At 44.0% G+C, this 20,562-nt stretch overlaps 2 protein-coding genes across 4 annotated transcripts in view; one reads left to right on the plus strand and one right to left on the minus strand.

Moving 5' to 3' along the window:
• ZDHHC5 (zinc finger DHHC-type containing 5) overlaps positions 1 to 16,599 on the plus strand; it is a 22,526-nt gene extending 5,927 nt beyond the window's left edge. For 2 of the 3 annotated variants that reach the window (XM_006906004.2, XM_015599184.2), the window contains exons 3-12: positions 5,728 to 5,849; positions 9,771 to 9,928; positions 10,709 to 10,881; positions 11,035 to 11,137; positions 11,773 to 11,864; positions 12,291 to 12,423; positions 12,892 to 13,015; positions 13,398 to 13,510; positions 13,968 to 14,827; positions 15,283 to 16,599. In XM_006906004.2, coding sequence (XP_006906066.1) covers positions 5,728 to 5,849; positions 9,771 to 9,928; positions 10,709 to 10,881; positions 11,035 to 11,137; positions 11,773 to 11,864; positions 12,291 to 12,423; positions 12,892 to 13,015; positions 13,398 to 13,510; positions 13,968 to 14,827; positions 15,283 to 15,448 — 2,044 coding nt within the window. In that variant the 3' untranslated portion in view covers positions 15,449 to 16,599. Of the gene's footprint in view, positions 1 to 3,813; positions 3,998 to 5,727; positions 5,850 to 9,770; positions 9,929 to 10,708; positions 10,882 to 11,034; positions 11,138 to 11,772; positions 11,865 to 12,290; positions 12,424 to 12,891; positions 13,016 to 13,397; positions 13,511 to 13,967; positions 14,828 to 15,282 lie in introns of those variants that run through there. The other variant, XM_025040905.1, reaches the window with a different exon arrangement.
• Positions 16,600 to 16,740: 141 nt separating this feature from the next.
• The window catches only part of MED19 (mediator complex subunit 19), a 6,344-nt gene continuing 2,522 nt past the window's right edge, over positions 16,741 to 20,562 (minus strand). Inside the window, 4 exon segments of the mRNA XM_006906005.2 lie at positions 16,741 to 18,236; positions 18,412 to 18,506; positions 18,820 to 18,916; positions 19,081 to 19,337. Coding sequence (XP_006906067.2) covers positions 18,168 to 18,236; positions 18,412 to 18,506; positions 18,820 to 18,916; positions 19,081 to 19,337 — 518 coding nt within the window. The 3' untranslated portion in view covers positions 16,741 to 18,167.

Here is a 20,562-nt window from a genome sequence, read left to right on the forward strand (position 1 = left end):
CAGGGCAGCCGTTCTTCTCTGGCTCCCCTTGTTCTTCATAATCTTTGTCGCTTGCTTTAACTCAGCATGCTCAGTGTTCTGTCCTTCATGCATTGACTACCAATAAGGAGTGAGTCTTCAGCATCAGGCTTGTTTTGGTTTCTGCTATTATGGCCAGTATGTAGAGTCAGATCAACATTATAACCAAGGGACATTTATGTGGGATCTTACTATCCTTGTAGCAGTTGTGCTCTGTCATGAGATATGTACAAGACCACTTGGACATCCACAGACCTGCTTAATTGGCGAGGGTCTATTTTCCTTCAAGGGACAAAGCCTTTGAGAAGCTACGAAATTAAGGGGACTGACTGGTTTTTCCCTCAACGCATCTCTTCTTGAGATAGGGCAGGCAGAACCCTTGTCCTTAACTTGCTACTCTGGAGCCTCTGAAGTACTTGGCTGGTTATACCAGTTTCACCACAAAGAGTTTTCCTGACATAGGCATTTTCTGAACTGATAGTTGAAGCTGTTTAACTTACTTTTTCATTCCTTGGTTCCAGAAAAGTAGGGGCCCTCCTTATTCTGTAGTCTCTCAGCCCCAGGAAAAAGAATTTTGGAGGACAGTATTGACTCTATTTGGAATTATTGCCTCTAGTCCAAAATTTGAAGCCTTAAGTCATGGTGAGAATTTCCCCTGGGAGTTTGTGGGCCCTCTCTTTCCTCCCTGTGGTCTCCCTTGCCCACCTGTGGAAGCATAGACACTATTTATCTTACTCTATCACCAGCTCTTGGAACCTCTGAAATTCTCATCTCTTCCCCTCCGTCTGACCATAACAGTTCCTCTGCAAGCATGGATGTGGGCTGAGGTGCCGCTCTTTTCAAAAATTGTTGTCCCTTTAGAAATTCAATTCCTTGGAGAACCCCCTGTTTAAAATCATATACAACCTAAAAAAAGATTTATGATTTCAAATAGAAAGACAAGAGGAAGGCTGTCTTTGGACCAGCCCCTATTTGGAGCCCTAAATCTATAACTACTTTGTTGTCCTCCGGTTCTCTTCACTAGGCTACAGCTATCTGTTCTTACATCAATATAATAAGCCCAGGTGAGAATTACTTTGGGACCTGGAGGACTGGGAGTAGGAGGAAGCGTCCCTTTCAGCTGGCAGACAATTAGTGGAGGCAAAGTAGGCTTCAGCCAATTAGAAACAATTTCCCCACCGTGTTTCTTTGTCAAATAGAGAAAGCTATGAGCAGAAATTCTCAGTTGGGCTTGGTCATCAAAAAATGGTGATCTTATCCTGCAGAGAAGCTTTGAATAGAACAATTGAGGTCTTCCTCCTAGAAGTCTAATGCTCTCATTCACTGAATTTGTCTAATACTAAAACTAAGCGGGTAGGTTACTGTGCATCACCCCTTAATTCTTTTCCCTTTTCACTGTTTGGGAAGGAGAGTGTCTGCTAAAGTAACCCTCCCCCTCCCAATTAGATATAGACTCTGCACTTAAGAGAACGTACCTGGATCCTTATCTGTCTTTAGTCTCCTTTTGAGATGGGCAAGGAGGCGGTGCTAGGTAAAAGGAGTAGGCACTTTTGGGGCGGCAGGAGACTGATTTTGGTAAAGCCTGTTAATCTTCATGGACCTGTTTCTTCTCTGTATAATGAAGAAATTGACCTAGAGCAGTTTATTTAAGCAACCTTTTTTCAAATGAGATCCTATGTGGAACCACAGTATATAAAACATAAGAGTAGGACTGTCTGGTTCAAGTGAGGCTAGTGCAAGGAGCGCCAGCCCCTTGGTGTCTCCTCTTTGCCTTCCTTGGGACATGAAACCTTTTAAGGGCTCCTTGCAGTACCAGTTGAAACAAATCACTGAATTGTATCTTTTATCTAAAGTCTTGAGCTGTGAGTGAAGTCAGCCAGTGTCTCGTTTATTTCTAAAATTGGTAGGGAGGGCGTGGGGGAAATCTCTGCTGCAGGTGATAAAAGTCAGGGTTGTCCAGAGATCCGTGGTCTTTCCAGTGCCGCATCCATGAGAGAGCTTTCTTCCTTTCAGTTTCTGCCTCTGGCCCCTCCCAACCCTTTATTCCAAAGAGTTGGGCAACTCGAGTGACTCTCCCTCTGGTCCTTTTTCATGACTGTGGAGGTGTGAGCACCTGATTTGAGTGGGAGCAGCCTTGTGATTTAGGGCATTAATTGAGCAGTGGTTGTTCCTTTGCCTTCCCACGTCATTTTCTCATCCAGGAATAAGTGCCCAGGTCCTATGTCTTTCACTGAGCTGCTTGAAAGTCTGGGTAACAGATCCACCACAAACGAAGAGTTTTAAGAGAAACTTACCTATAAGGGAGAAGTTGTTTTCCTGTGGAGTCTTGAGGACCCCCAAGGGCAGGAAGTGGGCTGTCTTTTCCAGCCTTGCCTCATCGACAAGGAACACTAGTCATACACTCATACTATGTGGTAGGCATGGGTGGAATGCATAGACCTGTTCTTTAGGAGCGTAGGGCCTATGCTCTAAGTGCTCTTGAATCTCCAGTACTTGGGAGCAGGTGAGGGGGGGAGTGGAATTAAGGATGAAGGTGGAGCTGGAATGATAATTGATGATGGTAATAATTAAGAATGTTTTTTTTATGTGTCTTCTAGCCAGTGGATGCCCAGTATTAAGCCAGCTTGTTCAAAAAGAATTCTAAGATCTTTTCAAACATTGTCTCCTTCACTCTCATGTCTATATTATGTAGCTGAAGTAACGAGTTTGCAAAGTTTCCTGTGGATTACCTAAGGCTACTTACTGGCACAGCAGTGATGAGATAGGATTGAAACCCAAAGTTTCTGGACTCCTACTTTGTTTTTCTTACCAAGAATTAAACTTTTTTTTTTTTTTTAATATGATGGGAAGTGTTAGGGCTAGGAAACATTTTCAGGAGTGTGGGTACTGAAACCTACTCTCCCCATTTATTTGGCCCTGAAAACAGGAATGATGAATGGGTGGGCAGAAGAACCTGTTCTTTCTGGGATGGTATAGGTCTGGGAGTTTCATCAGTGAGTCAGCCAGCCTTCCGGGCTAGGGCCACTCCCTATGCTTTGGAGCTCTATGATTATTGCTATAGGCTGAGGACGAGCCCCAACAACTCCTCTCAACTCAGGCCTCATCTCCTTCCATCTAAGGCAACAGATTCAGACAGGCTACTTGGGGTGGTCACCTAGGAATCTGGCAAAATACCCTAGCAACAGCAAGCCTCTCCGCAAGCCAAGCAGAATGTGGGAGATGGCAGAACAGGCTCTGCTCATGCACGCCTCCTTGGTGGGGTGCTCCTCAGAGCGTTCAGGTTGGCAGCAGCGGTTCTCTGATTTGAATCTAGGAGCAAATACTGCCTGCGAAGTTGAGCCATCTGCATCATTTCTAGGTGCTGCCACTCTGGGGGCAGGCTTTATTTTGACAGTAGATAATGGAACTTGATTCTAGGATTTCACACTTTACATGGGTTGGGTTGATATCAAGAAGGCTGTAGGGGTAAAGTTCATTATCCAGGGCTAGGTGTTTGGCAGGCTACCCAAGAAATTGTATGGTTTGCTTTGTTTGGAAATGCAGAAACTGAAGAAAGAATGGGGTCAGAATGACATTTGAGTGTGCGAGGGGGTTGATTTCTTATGCTCATTCACCTTAGTTTCCCTCAGAGATAGAGGTAACCCTTATTTTTTCAGAAGCTCAAGAGGCCACAGTAGCCACAGTGGCCAGTTTTAGAAATGAGACTTTTAAATCATGGCACCTCAGCGTTCTAAGGATTTAATTTCTTTTTCCCTTCTAATTATCTTCCCAGGCTGTAGGAGTCAAGTGAGTCACCCTTTCTCCTCTCCTCTTCCCCAGGCGGAAATTGAAGCGACAGCTAAGTACTAGGGAGGGGCCCTGACCTGGATGACTGGTTTTCAGTTTCTCTTCCTCCTAAGGAGCCTAGGAGGTCAGGCTTTAGGTGGGGCTATGTAAGAACTCTTCCTTCAGCTTCTAGTTCATCCCACACTCTGCCAAGGTAGGGGGACACCTTTTCTGAACCAAAGAACCCCCAGAGGAAGAGGCTTTCATAGGAGACTTGCTAGAATAAACTTAGAACTGTGACGGAAGGTCTCTTTTGTCCTTGAAATTGATGCTTTCACTGTAGCTTCACTATTTTAGCTCCCAGTTATGTACTGACCCGTCAGGAGAAGCAGAAAGTTAATTGATATTTATTGTCTAAAAAGCCAACACATAATGGATATTTACTTCAAAAACATTTTTTAATGATTAAATGGAATTTGAATAAATAGAATGGTGGTGGTCAGGACTTGTGAGATGCTTTGTGACAGTTTTGTCTGTTTTCATTAGTTTGTTTATATCTCATCAGGGAGCTCAGTTCCTGCTAACTGTCCTGAATCACTCACTGTTCAGGGCTGTGCTTTCTGTTTTGATGGAGACAGATCACCTCTCAGCAGAATTCAGGACTGCGCTGTGGATGAATTCTCCAGACTCATGTGCTGTCTTGTTCTCCTGGCCCCTCCTTCCTTTCTTTCAATGAACTCTTCCTTTCCTTCTGACTGGACTAGATAAAGGGGAGAAAGACAGATGCTGTCCTAATTCTGGAGATTAAGTTCTCAGCCAAAAAGCAGATTAGGGTATTTAGCCACTGTCTTGTAATGAGAAGTTCTTGAGCTGAGAGAGGAGAGAGAGGGCATTAGATGCTACTGATAAAGCAAGTTGCACATCTGTGTTCTGAAACTTCCAGCTTCCAGGAAGTCATCAGAGAAAGGAAGAGCTCTTGCAGCATTCCTACTGGACTCATATCCTGACGGAAACTGAGCATAATTCTGGACCAGGGCACTCTCTTTTTTTTTTTGTCAAAAGTTACCCAAGCGTATCTCCTTGATTTGGACCCCGTGGGAATACTAGATATGTTTGGCCAGTTTCTTTTTTCCTACAGGATTTAGGGCTGCTTTGGTCTGATATCTTTTTTTTTTTTTTTTTCCTTCCCTGCTCTTCTGCTTCATTTATAGACCACAAGGGTTCTAGTTCTGTGTCTTGATACCCATCCTTATCTAGGGCTGCTTGTCTGATTTTTTTTTTTTTTTTTTTTCCTTCCCTGCTCTTCTGCTTCATTTATAGACCACAAGGGTTCTAGTTCTGTGTCTTGATACCCATCCTTATCTGGGTGTTGTGTTTTTCTTTTCCCCACCTTGAGAACTAGCCTCTAGTTGAATAAAACTCTCAGGAATATCTGATGCAGTGAAGAAACTTTAGGCAGTTGAGAGTGGTTCAAAGCCAGAGGGAGTAGGAGCCATAGGCAGGTGGTATCCCATGCTTTGGGCCAATGTGCAGGTCAGTGGGGCATGGCTGTGATCCAGAAGCCTCTGGCTTCTCCAGAGGAGGGAGTGTAGCTGGCATCAGTTACATACTCAGTCCCTAACTCTTGTGCCTGGTTAAAAAGGAGAAAAGAACAGATCCAAAACATAGAAAGATCCACCAGGGAAGAAAGCATCTGAAGAACATAGAACTTAGTGCAAGGGGTTTTGAAAGGAGAGATTCTGAGTCTTGTACCTTGATCTAAATTGAGCGTTTCCGTGGGAAAGTGGATTCATTTGTTGGGAAGGATAAAAATAATTTGAGACAGCAAAGGTGAGCCACAGAAGATTTATATATAGGTATGGGGGCTGAATCTTGATAGATCTTTATATGATTGGTGTCCAAAGGGTTAGAGGCAGCTTCTCATTTTTTTTCATATCTGTGCAGCTGTCCAGGACTAAGCCTCTATGTGTCACCTGCAGTGCCCGTCTACAATGCGATTGTTTTTCTCTTTGTGTTGGCCAACTTCAGCATGGCCACCTTCATGGACCCAGGGATTTTCCCTCGAGGTAAGATTTCCCTCTCCTCTCTTGAAATTCCTTAATACCTTTGAAAAATAAATATTTTAGACATACACATTTGGTTCTGGGCTTTAGGAGTCCTAGGGTTTTAGGATATTTTTACAGTCTAATGATGAAAAGCAGGTCAAGGTCTTCAGGAATATATGTCATAACTTTTAGCCATGCGATTCCCTTTGAGTCAACTTTTTGATTTTCAATTAACTATTCAGCAGAAATATTTCGAGCATATGGATTGGATATTATTGCCAGGCACAATAATATCCAAGAAAAATTAGAACAGTGTTTTACAAATTGTGATGGAGGCACGAACAGGGTTCTCTGAGACCATAGAAAATGGTACACTTACGTCTCTGCCCAGATAAATTGGGGAAGTGCTGCTAAAGGTAGGTAGGAAGGACTTTACCAAATAGAGGATGGAGGGGAAGGGCATTCTCTGCAGAGAAAGGAGCATATGCAGAAGATTGTGGCCATGAAATGCTGAACACAGTGGTGTGGAAGACAGCGTGCATGGCGAGGCCAGAAGGGGCAAACTATAAACCCAGAGCCGAATTGTGAGAGGCTTTCTATCCTAAGTTAAATAGATTATATTTCTTCTTTGGATAGCAAGATGTCTTTAATTGGAGGAATCACAAGATCAGATTTCATTTTATAAAAATAATTCTTGTAATAATACACAGATTCCATATGGGAGGCTATTGGAATAATGCAAACCAGATGAGAACTTGAATTCAAGGCTGGATTTACAGATTTTTCAAAAATACACTCAACAGAACTTTTCATGACTAACTGCTTATTAGGGGAGAGTAAGAGGGTGAAGGAATTGTCTAAGACAGTTCTAAGGTTCCTAATTTGGGAGATAAGTTGGATGCTGATTTTTAGAAATCAAGATATGAGTTACAGGAATGTTGAACAGGTTTGAAGGGAAGACAGAGCATCTTAGACATGCTGAATTTGAGATACCTACTGGTCATTTAGGTAGAGTTACCCAGTGAGCAATTAAGTAGTCTGACTTGCCGTCTTCAGCCATGTGGTATTTGAAGCAACAGGAGTAGTAAGATTGTCTAGAGAAAGTGGAATGAGATTAGGAAAGAACCAAGGTCAGACCTGATCAGCACTGACATTTTAATGAGGAGCAGAGGATGAGGAGGCACTATTGAAGAGGGATTGAGCAAGAAGGGTTAGTAGGAGGAGGAACTGGACAAAGTGAGAGCTAAGGAAAGTTCATGGCGGGGCCTATGGTTGACAGTATCAGATATTAGGTCCAATTGTGTGGAAACTCAGAATGCCCATTGTTTTGGTAACTAAGAAATTAGTGATCTGAACAAGAGTGGTTTTAATGGTGTGTTTATATTTGTATGTGGGGGAGATACAGTTAAATTACCCAAATTGTAATGGTTTGTAAGGCAATGAATGGGAAATGAGGAGGCAGAGTTAGCGAGTGTTAGGATTACTCTTTCAAGGAGTGAAACCGAGACGGCAGAAAAAAGAATATCTTACGGGAAAGGAAGTGGTTTTTTTGTTTTTTTTTTTTTCTTTAATGATACAGAAGGCTTTAGCATGTTGGTAGCCCGAGGAGATAGAACCAGAGGAGAGAGAGAAGCTAGAATAGAATAAAGGGGATAATTGAAGAGTGATCTTGAGCAGTGGTTGCCAACCTTTTTGGCACCAGGGACCAGTGCTCCTAAGAGAATCTAGTGCTTAATGATTTGAGGTGGAGCTGAGTCGGTGATGCTGGGGAGCGGCTGCAAATGCAGATGAAGCTTCACTCCCTGGCTGGCCGCTGCTCACCTCCTGCTCTGCAGCCAGGTTCCTACCTGTTGGTGGCCTGGGGACTGGGGACCCCTGACCTAGAGGAAGGAGAAGCTTTTTCCCATGCACATAGAAAGGTTATGCTTACAGAAGAAGTAGGCCGTTTCTGGGATAGGAGGTGAAAGTAAGAACTGTCATTAGTGGGATAAGAGGTAGAAAGAGAAACTGATGAAGATTGTTGCTGGTGACATCTAATTTTCCTCCCAAATGAGAAGTTTTCTTGTAAGACAGGTGGAATTGGGGTAGCAATTTTGGTGAGATGAAGTTTTTCTGAAATTGTGCTGAGAAGCCTGTGCCACCGCACTTTGTGACTTTTGTTTCAAAGATTAGGTGAATGAAAGGAACTTTGAGTCCCTAAAACCAAGGAGGGCTGCTTTCATGAGCCATTATTGATCTTTTAGCAAGTGTTTATTATCTGTATGGAAGGCATTATGGTCATTTGGAATGATTTTTTTTTAAAGATCCTTGCTTTCAAATAGCTTTGTTTAGAGAAGGAGATGGGGAAGACGTTTATATGAATAAACACACTGTACTAGGTTATAAGAGTAATCAAAGAACTATGTAGTACTTCAAGAAGGAAAAGAGCTCACTTCTGGTAGATGATGGGTGGAAGGAATAGAAATTTCAAAATAAGTAGCATTTGAGTTTTTTTCCTTTCAAAGAAGAACCTTTTTTGAAAAGTAGAGATTTTAATAGTGAATATTCATTATGTAGAAACTTCACCTATAATTTCACAGCCCAGAGATAGCTGCTGTTTATATCTCCTCATATTTTGAAGACATAGATACAGTATACTATGTAGTTGTGTGTATTTTTATCTATTCTCAAGATGGGATTTTTTTGTTTGTACTGTTTTTCACCTTGCGTTTTTTTCACTTATAAGCATTTCCCCAAGTCAGTAAAATTGGAAAATTTAATTTTTAACCCTACACCATATTTAAGTTTTCCTTCTCACATGTATCTTTTTCTAAATTAATAATAAAAAATAAAAATCGTACACTGTAACAATAGCCAGGTTATGGAAGCAGTTTAAATGCCCATCAACAGACGATTGGATAAAGAAATTGTGGTTCATATATACAATGGAATATTACTCAGCCATTAAAAAAAATGAAATCCATTTGCAATGACATGGATGGACCTAGAGGTTATTATACTGAGTGAAATAAGTCAGAGAAAGATACCATATGATTTCACTTATATGTGGTATCTAAGGAACAAAAAGAACAAACTAATCAAAAACAGACTCACAAATATAGTGGACAATTTGGTGACGAACATAGGGGAGGTGGGTTGAGAGGCTGGGAGAATGGGGTTAAGGATTAAAGAAGTACAAATTACTAGTTGGTAGTTGGGCATGGGGAGCATGGAAGAGGTAATGCAGTCATGTTAATATGATGGCTAAGTGGAGGGCCAGGGGAAGGAGGGAGCATTTGCGGAGATCATTTTATGAACATTATAGATGTCTAACCGACGTACTGTATACTTGAAACTAATTTAAATACATTTATTTAAAAAAAATACACACTGTCGATGAGAAGGCAAATAATGTCCTTTAAGTTTTGAAGTGGCATGGTGGGTTTTTGATAGCTGGAAATTGAAAGGCATTCAGGTAAAGAGAGCTGAGAAACAGTACCAAAATATATATGTATAGGTAATATAGTGGAAGAAGATCTTTTGGGCAAGGACTTTGTGCACAGAAGAAAAGGTTGAAGTTTGGTCCCCTCTTGGATTATTACAGTTCAGCCAAGCACTTGTAGGTACTGAACTATTATGCAAACTCATACATATGTGGTTTGATCTGTAAATTATTTCTTTTAAAATTCATAATATGCAAACCAAGAATGTCAGCATATCCATATCAGGGCCACCTGAGTCATATTCTCTTGAACCTCATTTCCAGTGCATAATAAATTGCTTCCTCATATATATTCCCATAGTGTTGTATATAGAGCTGATCTCACGGTATTAGATTTACTAGTTCTTAGTTTTTCTCTCCAATTAGTCTGAATTCCTTGAAAGCAGAGGCCATATTTTAAATATCACAGCTTAGTACAGTTCTGGCACAATTATTTTTTAATTGACTTTTCCTCTCTGCAGCTGAGGAGGATGAAGACAAGGAAGATGACTTCCGAGCTCCCCTTTACAAAACAGTGGAAATCAAGGGCATCCAGGTGCGCATGAAATGGTGCGCCACCTGCCGCTTCTATCGTCCTCCTCGATGTTCCCACTGCAGCGTCTGTGACAATTGTGTGGAGGTAAGAACCCTGAGTCGGGTAAGACTTGCTACTGAACCTCACTTACCTTCTTCCTGCCCTAGAGCAGGAATCGGATCCTGTAGGTTTTTGGCCTTGGATGAAATACAGTCCTGGGTAAGTACCTGGGCTAAGTGTTCTAGCTCTTTCAAAAAGTGTTAACGGTGATGTACAGAGGAGAGGTAGAGCATAAATAGTCTGCTGTTACAGGGGGGACCTCAAGTGGCCATAGACTTTCTCAACACCAAGATTCATATATAGCTCCAGCCCTCCATCCTTTGGCTCATCTTTCTGGTTATTCGTACTGGCTTTATCTCTTGCTTCTACTACATCATGATGCATTTGAATTTTACGGTTATATTTCTCTTCCTGCCTATCCTTCTGCATCCCTTGCTTTAATTTTTAACGTTTTTTCCAGTTGGTTCTTACTTAGCTATAAGCTTTTGTCTGCCAGATTTTCCTTCCAGTCTTCTTTTCTTGTGAATCTTGATGTTTTTACAAAGCCTCTGATATTTGTCCCTTTCATTGTTCCTTGGTCACATAGGATAAGCTTTGAGAGGTGGCCTTGTCCTTTGATCAGCCTCTTGAAGCACTTCCTTTTAGATCAATAGAGCAAGATAAAGTGCTTGAGTCTGTTTTTAATTTTGCAACTAAATGATGAACAGGATCACAGGTTACTGAAAACAACACTTAAGTTCTCTCATTTGTTCCTCCTCTTGACCAAAATGATCTATTGCTGTGGTACAAAGATGCCTCTCTCAGTCTGTCTCTTTTTGCCCCTAGGAATTTGATCATCACTGCCCCTGGGTGAACAACTGTATTGGTCGCCGGAACTACCGTTATTTCTTCCTCTTCCTCCTTTCCCTGACAGCGCACATTATGGGCGTGTTTGGCTTTGGCCTCCTTTATGTCCTCTACCACATGGAGGAACTCTCAGGGGTCCGCACGGCTGTCACGTATCCTTCAAGGCTTGTGGGTTGCATGATTGGGAGGGGGAAGAATGAGGGAAGTTAAATGCCATGTGGCGAGGCTCAAGGGAAAATGGCTACAGTATGCGCCAGGGAGGGTGACAGCGTGGTGCTCTGTTCTCCTTGACCGTTTGGCTTCAGAATGGCAGTGATGTGTGTGGCTGGCTTATTCTTCATCCCTGTAGCTGGCCTCACGGGATTTCACGTGGTGCTGGTGGCTAGGGGACGCACAACCAATGAACAGGTATGGGACGAAGTGACTAGGAGACCACTGTAGAACAGGCAGGGTGTGTGTCTGTTAGCCCTCTGATTAGTGTGTAGCATAGAGCTTCCACAAATGTATGCTTAATGAATACTTTTTATGAGGAGGTGTCCAAGTTCCTCATGTAATCATGAGAGCAGAGGCCATCTCTCAGTTAACAGATGTGTACAGAATGCCTGCTGGGTACTGGGCAGTTTGGGCTCTGAGCTTATAAGAAACTTAAAAAAAGACCCGAGCCAGCCCTCAAGAAGCTTATAGTGCACTTAAAGGGAAACAAGTATTTTTGTGCTTATAATAGAGAACCTTACTTGCTTGCTCTTAGTGTATCATCTTAGCTTTCAGTAGAGAGCTGTTCATCCCCATTTTACATGAGGAAACTGATGTTCAGGGTGAGCTACCATGAGATCGGCCTAGGATTTGAACTGAGGACCCTGACTCTAGAGTTTCTGTTTTAACCATCATAGGTATAAGCTGCTTGTTGGCAGGATTGTTTTTTACTCATTTTTGTATCTCCTAGATAGTGGGTACACAATAATTTGTCATTGATTTGTGTTTTGGCCTTTGGAGGTCAGGATCCCCTTGTCTTGACTGATCGGGTCCCTTTTTCCTCCTCCTAGGTTACGGGTAAATTCCGGGGAGGTGTGAACCCCTTCACCAATGGCTGCTGTAACAATGTCAGCCGTGTACTCTGCAGTTCCCCAGCGCCCAGGTACATCCACCCTTTGGTCTAGTGTTCATTTTTCATCAAAATATATGTTTTCTTTGGGCTCATTCTATTACAGGGGAGGTCTGGTGGGTGACTGTCTTTAGGAAGGGTGCTCTTAGAATGGGAAGTGCCTGCAAGGAGGAGACGTGCCATCCTTTGGACCCTGTGAGTTCAGTTGATATTCGTCAGATATTTTGTATGATTACTCTCCTCTGAGAGTTGAGATTTACTCCAGAGTGCTTGAGCTAGGTATCTGCCCAGAGGCCTAATCTTGCTGCAGTTCTTCATGGAATCAAAGAAATCAATTCAGTGTTGACCTTTTCACTGGCCTTCTAGGACTGTTTCTTGTGTAAAAATGCTTTATTTGAGGTAGGCAACCAAGAGATACGCTGGAATGAATGAATTAAAGCCCTTACTCTCGACACTCAGGTATTTGGGGAGACCAAAGAAAGAGAAGACAATTGTAATCCGACCTCCCTTCATTCGACCAGAAATGTCAGATGGGCAGATAACTGTGAAAATCATGGACAATGGCATCCAGGGAGAGCTGAGGAGAAGTAAGGTGAGGAATTTAGGGTAGTAAAGCTATATAACTTAGGGACTCTCACTCATGGCAAAGAGATGGAATCTTGCTTTTAGTTGACATCACATAGTATTTATCACTTTCTGATTTGTGTTAAAATTATGTAAATACATATCTTCTTTTCTCCATTAGATTGTAAGTTCATTGACATTAAAAATCGAGTCCATTCATGTCTATATCTTCATAGGACTTAACATAGCAGCTTGCAGATGGTAGGAGCCCAACAAGTAGTTGTAGTGAAAATGAAAAAAAAAGTGACAGGATTAAACTCTTGTTGAAAACTTTTCTTTATCTAATACTGTTCCCAAACTAACTCTTTCCGTATCTTTCAGTCCTTGTTTAGAAATATATGGTAATTGCCTCCCCAAAACCCCTTGTATACTAGTTCAATACTTTGGGTTGCCCTGACACCAGGTTTGCCAATCTGATTTTCCCTCCTGTGTCCAGTCTAAGGGAAGCTTGGAGATCACAGAGAGCCAGTCTGCAGATGCCGAACCTCCACCTCCTCCTAAACCCGACCTGAGCCGTTTCACGGGGCTGCGAACACACCTCAGCCTGGCTACTAATGAGGGTAAGGACTGTTGCAGGAGTGAGGAGGTGACTGAACAGGCAGGCAGAAGGCTGGGAGAGAATACTTGTGCTGTGGCTGGGAATGCCTGACAAGTGGTACTTGAGCCACTTCTTTGGACACTGAGAGAAAGGAGATACTACTTAGCTCTTGGGCATTTGTTGGGGGAACTGTCAGCTCTAGACAGACCTGTTTGGTGTATTCTCTCATGCTAAGTTCTGGCCTGGTATGAGTCGTTAGTCTTGATATTAGCAAAATCACGTTCCTAGGACTTGCCCTTTGCTGGGGATAGCGAGTCCTCCCTTGTTCTCCCCTGTACTTAGGAACCCTAGTCAGGTTAAGAGAGCAGCCTGTAAAGTGGTGCCCTGGGCCTTTCTTCTTGCAGATAGCAGCCTCTTGGGCAAGGACAGCCCCCCCACACCTACCATGTACAAGTATCGGCCAGGCTACAGCAGCAGCAGCACATCAGCCGCTATGCCTCACTCTTCCAGCGCCAAGGTACTGAGTTCTCTCTGAGAAGCAGGTCGTAATGTATGCCAGCTGTTGTGGAAAAAAGAAGATTGGGAGAAGAGAAAGAAGAGGCAGAGGGAGGAAAAGAAACCAAAGGCATTTTACTAATTGTTGGTGTTGGTGGGATTGAATCTCCTTGATAATCTTAGTTCATCAAAGGGGACAACTAGCATAATAGGTAAAAGCAGATTACAGCATCATACCTGACTTCAGAACCCATCAGTAAAAGTTACTTAACCTCTCTAAGCCTAATTTTCTGTACCTTAAGATGAGATGATTTGTCCAACTGATAGATTTGCTTTAGAGATTAAATAAGATAATGCATGTAAATGTTCTAAACTTATTGCTGGCACCTAAGAGATAGTTTTTGACCGACCCTTGGGCCCTGGGGCCTTGTGTCTGTCACACGAGGAACACTAAGAACCTGCTTTACTTTCTCCCCCAGTTGAGTCGCGGTGACAGCTTGAAGGAGCCCACCTCAATTGCAGAGAGCAGCCGCCATCCCAGCTACCGCTCAGAGCCCAGCTTGGAGCCAGAGAGCTTCCGTTCTCCCACCTTTGGCAAAAGCTTTCACTTTGATCCACTGTCCAGTGGCTCACGCTCCTCCAGTCTCAAGTCGGCCCAGGGCACAGGCTTTGAGCTGGGCCAGCTGCAGTCCATTCGTTCAGAGGGCACAACCTCCACCTCCTATAAGAGCCTGGCCAACCAGACACGCAATGGAAGTCTGTCTTACGACAGCCTGCTCACTCCTTCAGACAGCCCTGATTTTGAGTCCGTGCAGGCGGGGCCTGAGCCAGACCCGCCCCTAGGCTACACCTCTCCCTTCCTGTCGGCCCGGCTGGCCCAGCAACGGGAAGCCGAGAGGCACCCACATTTGGTGCCAACTGGCCCAACACACCGAGAGCCCTCACCAGTTCGGTACGACAATCTGTCGCGCCATATCGTGGCCTCCCTCCAGGAACGAGAGAAGCTGCTACGCCACTCACCCCCACTCCCAAGCCGTGAGGAAGAATCAGCCTTGGGGGACTCTGGCATCCAGTCAACACCAGGCTCAGGCCATGCTCCTCGTACTAGTTCCTCCTCAGATGATTCGAAGAGATCACCCTTGGGCAAGACTCCACTGGGACGACCTGCTGTCCCCCGTTTTGGCAAGCCAGATGGGCTAAGGGGCCGGGGGCTAGGGTCTCCTGAACCAGGCCCAACTGCCCCATACCTGGGCCGATCTATATCTTACAGCAGCCAAAAAGCCCCACCTGGGGTCTCTGAGACAGAGGAAGTGGCTTTGCAGCCGTTACTGACACCCAAGTAAGTATTATTAGCTCATCTTGGCCCTCAACAGACTTAAAATTAGCATGCCGCCCCCTGCAGGTGTCAGGACTGGGCTGTACATTCTAGTACAGATGGACCCAGGATTAGCCCGCTTGTAGATAGATAGCTCTTCATTTTCACTCTCACTTCAGCTGCCTTCATCGGCCATTCCAGTTAAAAGACTGAAGATTAATACTTCTTTCTTAATCCCATCTTCCTAAACAGTAATGTATTTGTCTGGGAGCAAGGTATGCAAGATAACTGCTATTGGAGAGAAGAAATTAATTGAGGAATCAGGGTTTTAAGCTGAGCAATAAAACAAGGGAATGGTTGGGTAAGAAAGTGCATATGTAGAAATGTACATAATTTTTTTCTCTAAACTTTTAAAACTATCTCCCTTCTCTGCGTTTTATGTCCCACTTCCTGACATCTCCCTCTCCTTTTCTCCCCAGAGATGAAGTACAGCTCAAGACTGCCTACAGCAGATCCAACGGGCAGCCCAAGAGCATAAGCTCAGTCTCCCCTGGCCCAGGCCAGCCACCTCTCAGTAGCCCCACAAGGGGAGGAGTCAAGAAGGTGTCGGGGGTGGGCGGCACCACCTATGAGATTTCCGTGTGAGCCTTTGGCACCTCCCCTCCCCCACACCTCTACGCCTACACCAAAGGGCCCCAGGCGGCCACCGTCCTTTCCTCAAGGGGCTCCCCTCCCCTGCATGGACATTTTTTAAACCACCGATTCCAAGAGGATGAGGAGCGTTTTATAAAATGCAGTGGAGTTGGGGAGTCGGAGAGTTGGGGCCCTGAGACGGGGTAGCAACCCCTTTACCTTTTAAGACCCTCCCTTCCTTGACCCCTGGACCAGACTCAGTGGACATTTGTGCAATTGCTCGCCCTGGAGGGAACCAGATCATTTTTAAACCAGAAATAATTTTTTTTATTATTGTTACGGATTCTATTTTTTTCCTCTTCTGCGTTACCAGGTGTGTGTGTACATATATATATATATTATAAATATCAAAGAAATTATATATCTATCCCGGGATGGGAGAATGAGGGAGGGATATGTTTAAGGAGGGGGATCTTACTCTTCCCATTCCTCAGACCAGCAGGAAAGGAAAATAGGGGATAGAAGTCTTCCTTTTCCCAACGGTTCCCTCTCTCTTGTCCCGGTTACCAACTAAGGAAATAGCACCCCCTGTCGTTGGTGCTAAGTGATCAGGAAATAAACCAGGGAGAGGCGAGTCTGGGGTCTTGGTCAGAGGAAGGAAGGAAGGACTTGGAGAAGAGAGTTTTCTAGGCTCATTGGCAGTTTCCCCAGGAGAGGGGTCACAGCCCCATGACTTTGGTGGTGGTGGGCAGATCAGGAAAAGAGCTTCGCTGAGCTCCGGAAACAATTTTGGAAAATCCCCACTTCTTGGGGGAGAGGGATTTGGGTGGGCTTCTTCAACCAGCTCCTCAAAGCCTTCCCCCATCTCACACAGTTAACGTTATTTTTAAATCAAAGGCCGGGAGAGAAGAATCCAAAAAGCAATATTTTTCATCACATGCCAAAAATGGGATAGAGAGAAGGAGTGGCAGGCCTAGGCCCCTCCAGTTGTCCCTTGGGGGTTACCCCTCAGCCCACCTCAATATGGTGCTGGGTAGAGGGGATACCTGGGTTCTAACCTCTAACTAGGGGAGACCCCAGCCTCTAAGTAGAGGCCCTTTTATTTTTTATTCTGACTAGCCATTTTAAACCAACAAGGAATAAAAAATCCTGATCTAACCAGCTCCCCCTGACTTGTGTTGTTTTGTCTGGTTAAGGCAGGGTGAGTAATCCCTGGCGGGAAGTTTGAAAATTTCATAAGCTGCTCTGGGCCCGACCCATTTTTAGGCACAACTACGGTGAAAATAACCACTTAAAACAACAGGTCCTGTTTTTATTTCCATGATTTAATTTTAAAAATTCCTGAAAGAAATCTTTTGCAACCACTAAAGCTTCTTGTCATTTCGAAGCTTAGAGAACTCTTTGACTTGTGCCATAGTTGTTTCTTAATACAGAATTTTGTCTCCGGAAAGTAAAGTTCATTTTAGATGCAGCCAGAGGGGAGACAGTGGATGACCCAAGTATGGAAAAGGCAGATGGGAAATATGGGTGGCAGTTCAATTTGCTAGCTCATACTTTGTTTGCAAAAGCAAAAGACCGTACCCTAATCGGTGTCCTCAGGCACTAAATCTCAGAACACTGGCCAGAACCCTTTATTTTCATTGTCTATAACTTTAGTATATAAACTCTTGTGCTGAAATCCTAGATTAAAACAAACTAAATGAGTGGTTTTCTGTCTACTGATCTAGGAACAACCTTGGATTTGTGTACCAGATTTTAACTGTTCTGTGTCAAATGTAGCTTAAGTCAGATTACATTAGCTTGTTTATTCATGGATGTTTTCAGTTACCTGTCCTGCTGCAAAGACTGAAAGACTGAAGGGGTTTATTTTACATTTGCTAGTTTATGCTGCCTTTTTGTTGCCATCTTAGAAGCTTTGAAATGTTTTCACAGCCAAATACTTTCATTGTTTTAACTCAGAAATGAGGCAGGTCAAAAGTTCTTATTATAAAGTTAAGAGAAGGATTTACCTTTGCTTGCCAGATGTTTACTTCAAAAAAAAAAAAATCATAGGCTTGACTAAGAATCAACCTGTTGAAATACACTGGTGACTGTGGGTACTTTTTCAGTTGGCTATTGTTTCAACACAAAATTGACCTAGAACACAGAGGAGCCCTAACTAGATCAGCTCTTCAGATGGAGCCTAAAGATCATCCAGGTGGCTTGGTTCTCAACATTATGGGCAGGGTGTTATGTGTCTGCTGTGGGAAGGTATTAGCAAGCTCTGCCTAAATCTCATTTTGGTTTCCCTGCCTGCTGATGAGATAACTGTAATACAAGACCCAAATCCCCTAAGATCTTAGCATGCCTTAGCTTAAACCCTGACCCTCACAGAAAGGCACTTACCTCTTAACCGGTAGCCACACTTAAGCCAGTTTGATAAATGCAATTTTTTTTAAAAAAAGAAAAACATCATCATAAATCAGATAAAGTCCCAAATCAGACAAATTGCACAAAAGAGATGAGATGAACGCTTCCCCGGAGAGGAAGAGATGTCCACAAGGTAGCTCAGCTGAGCCTTACAAAAGCATGGCCCTTCTCTCACGATGCGTCACTCTAACCGAGCACAGTAGGAGCCGGCTTCTGTTCCAGCCTTCGGGGATGCTTCTAAGGCAGTGTCCGAGAGCCAAGAGGCAGCTTTTGTCAGGTTTAGGACAGCAGGAGGCCATTCTGGCAGAGTCCAGTGGTCCTGTTAGCGGAGACTGCTGCTGCTGCTGGCCTGAGAGCTGCCCATACCAGGGTGGTCGGGACTGTGTCGGTTCTGGGGAAAACAAAAGAGGGTAAGAGAACAGCCTTGATCAGGGCTGCACAGGGAAACACTGCAACATGCCCCGTGTTTTCAATCTTGGGCGCAACCCGAGGCCAAGGACTCTACCTAGGACAGGGGTGGGACATGGGGAAACTTACTGGACTGCAGCACCAGGCCCCTACCCTACCTTCTTTTTCTTCTTCTCTTTCTTCTTCCTTTTCCGCTCAGGATCTTCTTCTTTTTTCTTTTTCTTCTTCTTGTGATCCGAATCAGATGGTGTTTCTGTAGGAGACATTAGGTGCCTATCATCTGTAGAGCTCAAAATTCCCTCCTACTAGGACTGTAAACTAAAGGAAACCCCTAGTCAAGGGCAACTGCATTTCCTCAGATGGCCAGAGAGGATACATAGGCACTTTGCTAAGGCCCCTGTCCCAAGTTCCCACTTGCCCAGGAGACCCCAGTACATCAGTTTCTTCCTTCAGGAAAATTTGGGAGTCCAGGGCTCTTAAGAAACTTGACTGGGTTTTTAACTGAGGAAGGCTGAACCAGATTCAAAATGTCAGGTTTTCTGGCTTTGAATAGAACCGCTTCTTACCTGGGGGGACAGGATCCTGGGTACGACTCTGTTTGTGCTTGTGCTTATTCTTCTTCTTGGGAGGCTGAATATGCATCAGACGACACTGCTCTGGCAACTGAAGGAACCAAAGGAAGGTCCAGGTGAGTGCAGTGGGGAAATTCCCTGCTCCCATCATCTGTTCTGCTCAATAAGCTAGAAGGATAGACTTGGACAGAAAAACCACCTCCATGTCTTTCAGGGCTCCCCATTTGCCTTCTTCCTCCCCAAGAGGGGACTTACCGGGCCAGTGTGGAGGCGGAAGCCAGCCAGCATTGTCCCTGTGATAGGATTGAAAGAGCCACCAAGAATAGGGGGCTTCTCGATGAGGGAGCGGAGGCTGCTGTTATCATGGGAACCAGGCAGATCAATCATCCCTGGCAGGTCAGGCAGAAAGTTGCTCAGCTTCTCTTTCACCTTCTTCCCACAGAATTTGTTATAGGCATGTTCCAGGTTGTAGTGTGTGATCAGGTTAGTGCTGCCTGTCAGCTCCGTGTTGCCTAGAGGCCACAGGGAGAATTTTTTCAAAAGAATATAAACTTATTAGTAATAAGGATCTAGTGGCAAGGGTGGAAATATCCAACCTACAACTTCATCTAGAGTTATGAAGAACGTGAAGGGTAAAATGTTTATAATCATTCACTCGGGAACACTCAGGTCCTGAATCGTGAGGCCCTTGAGGGCAGAGACAATGCCTTGTTCACTCATGGATGGCTGGTGCTCCAAACGCCACAGCCTCGGTGCTCAATAACTATTAAAGGAACAAGGTATTTTTCTCCATACCTCCAGGCCTTACCCTATTCTTTTCCTGGTAATTTTACATCAAACATCCCAGAACTGTGGGCTACTGTTAATGGCACGAGGCTTGTGCCACAACGCCTTTCCTCATAACTTGGTACTGCCTCCTGCCATTACAGTATCCTGATTTTTCCTCTCTTTCTGTCACCTCTCCTCCTTCCAGGTGGTTATGCTCAAGGCTCAGGTGAAAGGGCACTCTGTGCTTTTTCTGAACTCTAACAAGAGTCTATCCGACTTTTAGACTAGTGGTTCTATGAAGATGATTTATAAATTTCTCTCCCCAGCCCTGACTCCTCTCCTGAAAACTAAACTTGCATTTCCAACTTCCTCTTAGTCAATTCTATGCAGATTCTCTCTCTCTCTCTTTTTTTTTTAAATGCCGATAGCACCTGGTGTTGTTCCAAGGTGGTCTCCCATCCAAGTACTAACCAGGCCCGACCTTGCTTAGCTCCCGAGACAGGCGAGATCGGGCACGTTCAGGGTGGCATGGCTGTAGACTCTTTTTTTTTGACTCCAAATCTTCCTCACATCATTCATGGTTTCTCTACTTCAGAACATAGCACGCTCATTCTCCAGGTATTTTTAGAAGCACTACTCCTCAGTTCAAAAATCTCAATGGTTTCCTATCACATTCAGGAAAAAGCTCAAATTCTTTTTATCTGGCACTCATGGTTAAACACATCTTACTATAATTTAGCTTTGAGGCCTACTCAACCACCAGTTCCCTATGCAAAATTTCTGATCCACCCAAATGGGTCTCTACCATCTCCTGAAAAACAAAACAAAACAAAAACAAAAACCACCCCTCATAGTGTTTCCTTTTTGGAAACGTCTTTTAGGAAAATTGACCTAATTATAGGAAAATTCTTCCTAATATTCCTCACCAATATGAATTCTTCAAGGTCCAGCTCAAGTGACCACTTATTC

The sequence above is a fragment of the Pteropus alecto genome, unplaced genomic scaffold (genome assembly GCF_000325575.1).
Source record: "Pteropus alecto unplaced genomic scaffold, ASM32557v1 scaffold91, whole genome shotgun sequence".
Taxonomy (NCBI): Eukaryota; Metazoa; Chordata; class Mammalia; order Chiroptera; family Pteropodidae; genus Pteropus; species Pteropus alecto.